This window comes from Gobio gobio (assembly GCF_949357685.1).
Source record: "Gobio gobio genome assembly, chromosome: 13".
In the NCBI taxonomy this organism is placed as follows: domain Eukaryota; kingdom Metazoa; phylum Chordata; class Actinopteri; order Cypriniformes; family Gobionidae; genus Gobio; species Gobio gobio.
In genome coordinates, this window is record NC_137106.1 from 15,723,237 (window position 1) to 15,729,725 (window position 6,489).

At 39.9% G+C, this 6,489-nt stretch overlaps 1 protein-coding gene across 1 annotated transcript; it reads right to left on the bottom strand.

Moving 5' to 3' along the window:
- Positions 1-1,795: 1,795 nt before the first annotated feature.
- On the bottom strand, positions 1,796-6,333 carry opn6b (opsin 6, group member b). Its single transcript, XM_079832588.1, has 6 exons — positions 6,031-6,333; positions 5,438-5,643; positions 4,879-4,978; positions 2,991-3,095; positions 2,688-2,911; positions 1,796-2,594 (listed from the first exon to the last, which is right to left on the bottom strand). The coding sequence occupies exons 1-6, from the start codon at positions 6,122-6,124 to the stop codon at positions 2,133-2,135; spliced, it is 1,191 nt and encodes a 396-aa protein (XP_079688714.1). The 5' UTR covers positions 6,125-6,333; the 3' UTR covers positions 1,796-2,132.
- Between the last annotated feature and the right edge of the window lie 156 nt (positions 6,334-6,489).

A 6,489-nucleotide genomic window follows, 5' to 3' on the forward strand; every position in this document is an offset into this window, starting at 1 on the left:
ACCAAGATCCTCTTATTTTGCGACCACCGTGTGGGACTAATTCTCTCGGACGTCATTTGAAGCGGTGACATGCTTGAGTAGAGAGAGTTTGAGTGCCGAGACATTTCCCACAAGCGTAAGATCAGGCCACTGAGGTGTTAGTCATTTCTTTGTGAAAAAAAAATCCCTGCTTATATCAATTTACCTCTTGCTGACTTGCTCCAAATACAGCGTCTCCCACATACACCGAGTACAAAACTCTTCGGTCTGCTTTTTACCTGTATTATAAACAAAAGAAAAAAAAATAGATAATATTACGAATTGAAATAGGCTAATTCATCCTGGTCAACCACTCAACTGATTATCTGTGTACTATTTTTCTATTCTTTGCCAGGTTTGTGACCTATGAGGTCAGAGTTGTTTGCTGTTAATCTATTGGTTCTGAATCCAGTTATTGACCTTGTCTGTTCTTGGAATTACGACTCTGGATTGTTTGACTCTTCCCGCTGCTCTGTTTGGACTCAAACTCTCGCTGTTCCTCTGACTACGAGAATGCCTGCTGCTTTTGAATTATGACCCTGGATAATGTAAATAAAGCACCATTACCTGACTGTTCTGTTCATTCTGCGCTTGAGTAATTCGTACTCAGTCCTCACATTACAGTCTGGTCAAACATGGACTCATTTGAGGACAGTTGTGGAGAGACGGGAGGTAGGCCTATTACTCGGCAGTCACCAGGCTTTTTTTGTGAATTTGTAAATCCTCCAGCCCACCATCCTAGAGCTTCTCTCCACGATCCCTTCTGATGCTTTGCTGATTATAATGGGGTTTAAACCTCGTCGCTGATTACGGCCCTATCATGTTTGACCGGTGGGAGAATGAAGATGGACACATGGGTTATTACACTAAACCATTATACCAAACTGAAACATATTTTTTACAAAAAAATATATATATTTTATATTTTTTATTATAAATATAATTATAGTTATTATTTTATTATTATAAAACCATTTTAAAAACTAAATTTCTCATTTTCATTTAGATTTGATGTACTACAATATCTAAAACTACCTTGTTTAAGTACAATCAACTTGGAAGTTTAAGTCATTTCAACTTAAATTACATTAAATTGATTTAAAAAATGAGATGAAAGTTGAATCTAGTATAACTTATAAAAAAAGTTGAAAATTGCCTAACTTATTTTGATGAGTAAAAGCAATATAAAAACATATGTGGCCATAACTTAGTGATCAAATAAGTCTATAAAACTAACAAAAACACTAAAAAAATTACTAAAAGTTTAACTAAAATGTAACTAGTATAAAACGGTTACACATTAGATTAGGGTCCAATTATCACAATTAACTATTATCTATAACTTTTGCCTCAATAAACTCCTAATTACAGCTTATTAATAGTTAGTAAGGCAGTTGTTTAGTTTAGGTATTGGGTATATAATAAAGTTATGCAGAATAAGGAATTAATATCTGCTTTATAAGTACTAATAAACAGCCAACTTGGACCCTAAACTAAAGGGTTATCATAAAAAATAATTGAAAATGTTTATAAAAACGATGATAGTATCTCAATGACACTCATGAGATGTTTCTTATCTTTAATGGTCTTTCGTACCATTAACCAAACTTTCAAACTTGCACTAGCTTGTGAAATATTCAGTAATTATTAGGTAACCTCCCTCTTGGGTAATAATGTTTGCTATCATTATTTTGGCCTTTCCTCTTCAAGACATTTTATTCCTTACCTAATATTTTTATTTGTGTGTTTGATGTACTGGGATGAGAGAAGGGATCTTCAGCAACCTTTTTATTACTCGTCCCCAACCCTAAACTGGGGAGGATGTAATACAGACGTACCATTAAATGTGTGTCAACACTTCACAGGCCACAGAGACAGGGATGAAGTGAAATAAGCCCATTAACCTCGCTTTTATTGGATTCACACAATGACCTCACGCTCAACATGAAGCATTTGTACACATGACTCACTAGCAGCCTATTTTTTTTGTTTGGTTGAGAAATTAAGATAATACAGAAAGAGAATGTAATTCATCATCTTAATATTATCATCATCATCATCATCATCATCTTATATAAACATTTCGAGCACATAAACTAACATAAAAAAGACAGCTAAAGTCTTCCAGAGTTGCTGGATTTCCTTATTAATCTATGAGGACTGACACTCTTGTGCAACTCAAGGAAGGGGCTACGCTGGCGTTCTGATTCTGGAGGGCTCTCTGCCTTGCCCTCTGGGGGGCTTTCACTTGCATTATGGTCCATCTCTACCGGCTCATCCTCCCTAAAGCAGTCCACATCGAGCTTCACATCACCAGGGCGGGCAAATGGCACAGGAGGGGTGTGCCCGTGCGCTGATGTGGGTCTGAGGCAGTAGAACAGAGCCTGCAAGTCCTTCCGGAACTTAGAGCTCATGCCAATGTAGATAAACGGATTGTAGAAACTTGCTGACTTGGCGAAGAGGCTTGCCAGGATGCCGTTGAGTGGGGGTATTTGGTAACCCCAGGCAGACCACATGGAAATGACTGCGTATGGGGACCAGGCCAACAGGAAGGCCGCACACACAATGAGGGAAACCTGGAGCGAGAAACACAGTACGACACGTGTGAATATGAACCTGAGAGCACTAGTTATTTGTTAGATGGAAGTTTATGGGGGCGATTGTTTTACCCGTGTGATGCTATGTTCAATTTTTTTCTGCCTCTCGCTAACATCTCCTCCCCGACAGGACTTGTGGCTGGAGTTGACCGTGTGGATGATGGACACGTACGTGAAAACTATAAAGGACAATGGCACGAAGAAGTTGAAGAAGAAAATGCTGATGACATAGAGCCTGAACTTAACCGAGTACAGCGCTTGTGTCCAGTCGATTTCACATGTCCCATACCTGTGAGCTGCAGAAGAAATGAAATTTAAAGAAATCACAATTTCAACTTTTAATAATAATAGTAAACATCCTTGTTTCAAACTTGCCTCTGTAACTGCCCCAGCCCAGCAGCGGAGCTCCAGACCAGAACAGAGAGACCAGCCAGACTGCAGTTATGACCAAGCAGATATTACGCTTGGTGACGTGATGAGCTGAAGAACATGGCAGAAACACTCACATCAGCACAGATGATTTATCTAGTATTTGTGCAGCCAAGGATAAATAGCTTCTACCAAAGGAAAAAATAACATGGTCCTAGATTGAGGAAAGTGCAGAAGTTTTTAGGTTCATCCAGTCATTGTTTAATAAAAGACGAAACAAACAGAACTTGCTGGTATCCAAAAATGTTCAGGTCAGACCACTGTGTCCTACCATAGATCATTCTGTTATTCCCTTGTAAAAATAATTATAAAATAAAATGTATTCTGATCATTTCAATCTTTGACAATTTCAGACTTCAGAAAGCAGAATTAAACTAACATCCTCAAATTTGTTAAACATCATTATTTATAAATGTTGTGAATATAATTGGTATTTAAAAATTGGGTTAATATTTTTAATTCACATACACTATATTGCCAAAAGTATTGGGACACCCCTCCAAATCATTAAATTCAGGTGTTCCAATCACTTCCATGACCACAGGTGTATAAAATCAAGCACCTAGTCATGCAGACGCTTCTACAAACATTTGTGAAAGAATGGGTCGCTCTCAGGAGCTCAGTGAATTCAACCGTGGTACCGTGATAGGTTGCCACCTGTGTAATAAGTCCATTTGTGAAAATTCCTCACTACTAAATATTCCACAGACAACTATTAGTGGTATTACAAGAGGGGAAGCAATTGGGAACAACCGCGACTCAGCCACGAAGTGGTAGGGCACGTAAAATCACGGAGCGGGGTCAGCGCATGCTGAGGCACAGTACGCAGAAGTCAACAACTTCCTGCAGAGTCAATAGCTACAGACCTCTAAACTTCATGTGGCCTTCAGAGTAGCTCAAGAACAGTGCGTAGAGAGCTTCATAGAATGGGTTTTCATGGTCGAGCTGCTGCATCCAAGCCTTACAGCACCAAGTGCAATACAAAGTGTCGGATGCAGTGGTGTAAAGCACGCCACCACTGGACTCTAGTGCAGTGGACACGTGTTCTCTGGAGTGACAGATCACACTTCTCTGTCTGGAAATTCGATGGACAAGTCTGGGTTTGGCGGGTGCCAGGAGTACGGTACTTGCCTGACTGCAAGCAAGGTCCATAAAGACACAGATGAGCGAATTTGGAGTGGAAGTACTTGGCCTGCACAGAGTCCTGACCTCAACCCGATAGAACACCTTTGGGATGAATTAGAGCGGAGACTGCGAGCCAGGCCTTCTCGTCCAACATCAGTGCCTGACCTCACAAATGCGCTTCTAGAAGAATGGCCAAAAATTCCAATAAACGCACTCCTAAACCTTGTGGAAAGCCTTCACAGAAGAGTTGAAGCTGTTATAGCTGCAAAGAGTGGGCCAACTCCATATTAAACCCTATGGATTAAGAATGGGATGTCATTAAAGTTCATGTGCATGTAAAGGCAGGCATCCCAAACCTTTTGGCAATAAAGTGTATTATAAAACAATAAATAAAAGTTTTGTAAAAACATTTTTTTCCCTCCTATTAATGTCTTCACAGATCCCCCAGCACCCACTTGCAACTCCTGAACCTCAGTTTAAAAACTAGAACTTGTACTTATGCGGCCCCGCTTGCTTCCCTAAATAGTCAATAATACTATGTGAATGTGAAATATACCCCCTCAAAAACAAATCGATTTTGCACAGATTTTGTAACATAATTGCAGAACATCTTTCATTGACTCCACTGCATGAGCACCTGGACTAAATAGTGGGTAGCAGCTATACAAAGGTATAATAACCCAGTAGGTTTGGCCAAGATAGAGCATACCATGCTGAGGGTGGCAACCTTTGATGTAGCGGATGACACTGATGGCTGTCAGTGTGTTGATGCTGATGAGTCCGAAGAGCAGGATTAGGAATCCATCCACCTGGCCAAGACACAAAATCTTATACATTGCAAGCAGGTCTGGCATTCTGAGGCAGTAATCGCTCTTACTCATCACCCACTAACCAGGCCCTGGGGAACAAGCCAGATAGATTAGGGGATAAAGGGACACATGCCTGTGTACTTGGAACGACTACAAATAATTCCTCTCTTCAGCCCCTCCTGCCTCATAACACCACCTGCCAGACTGCAAAGGGAACGGAGTGATGGAGCTCTCACACCAGATACTGTCGTCATTTACTAACCCTCATGTTGTTCCAAACATGCATGACTTTCTTTTCTCTGAAGAATATAAAAGACGATATTTTGAAGAATGTTTGTCCATACTTCGATACTGACTTACACCGAGGCTTTTTAAAAAGAAATATCTTCTTTTATGTTCCGCAGAATAAGGAAAGTCATACAGGCTTGAGTGGCATGAGGGTGAGTATCATCCACTTACCTTGCAAGTCCAAAATGTCTTCATAAGATAGCCTTCATCTCTGAACACATCGAAAACTTCAAGGATTCCTCGAGAATATCCAAAAATAGCAATGCTGGCATCAGAAATGGCTAGGTTGAGAGTTAAGAAATCCTGTGGTTCGAGAGACTTTCTTTGCTTGGTTAAAAGTACGACTACAACCCCATTTCCAATCCAAGAGAGCCATCCTATCAAAGAAGATATTTATTCTCACAAGACATATCTGAATGTAGTGAAGCTCGAGAAGAAACAAGGTAACACATATGGGAAACACATATTTACTATTAACTAAGACTTTTGCCTTAATAAACTCCTAATTTTCTGCTTATTAATAGTAAGTATGGTAGTTTTTGTAGCATTTAAGTTTAGATATTTGGGTAGGATGAAGGGATGTAGAACATAGTCATGCAGAGTAAGGCATCAATATGTGCTTTATAAACAAACAGGCAATATCCTAGTAATATGCTAATAAGCAACTAGTTAATATAGCGAGAACTGAACCCTAAAATAAAGTGTTACCAAACAAACCATATAAAGGTACAGAGAATTCAAAATGATTAGACCGAAATAATTACCTATTATAACCAAATAGACACCAATAGCCGTTTCTCCGCCATCCGACACTCGGTAGACTGTGACATTTGAGGGAAGATCATTGTGGATGTCCATCTTCCATGAAAGCCTTTAGGTTGGACTCATCTAAGGGTGTCGTTTGCTAGGGTTCGAGGTCTTGCTCTCTTCATTGGTGGAAGTTCAGTAGACATAAAACAGGTCACCCAGACTAGACCGAATGCCCTCGATCTACACTTAAGCATACCTCTGAACTGTAATAGAGCACCGTTGTTGATCAAGACTAGGTGTAATCTCCTTATCTAGTTAAAGACTTTAGTGACTTTTTGGGACAGTTCTTGTATGCACTTAAGGCATTTACCTCAGCTCTTGAACTCACCCGACGTCAATAATCCCGTGATGAGGATATCTACATCTCTGCCCGATGACTCAAAGTGGACTCAAACAAAGAAAACAAAGCGCAA

Bases quoted from the DNA above. Each gene is read 5' to 3' on its own strand.
- opn6b (XM_079832588.1), bottom strand. From the start codon at position 6,124: ATGGACATCCACAATGATCTTCCCTCAAATGTCACAGTCTACCGAGTG. The intron at 4,979-5,437 runs GTAAGTGGATGA...TGTCTTGGCCAG, and splicing joins AGACATTTTGGACTTGCAAG to GTGGATGGATTCCTAATCCT. The intron at 3,096-4,878 runs GTATGCTCTATC...CATGTTCTTCAG, and splicing joins AGGTTGCCACCCTCAGCATG to CTCATCACGTCACCAAGCGT.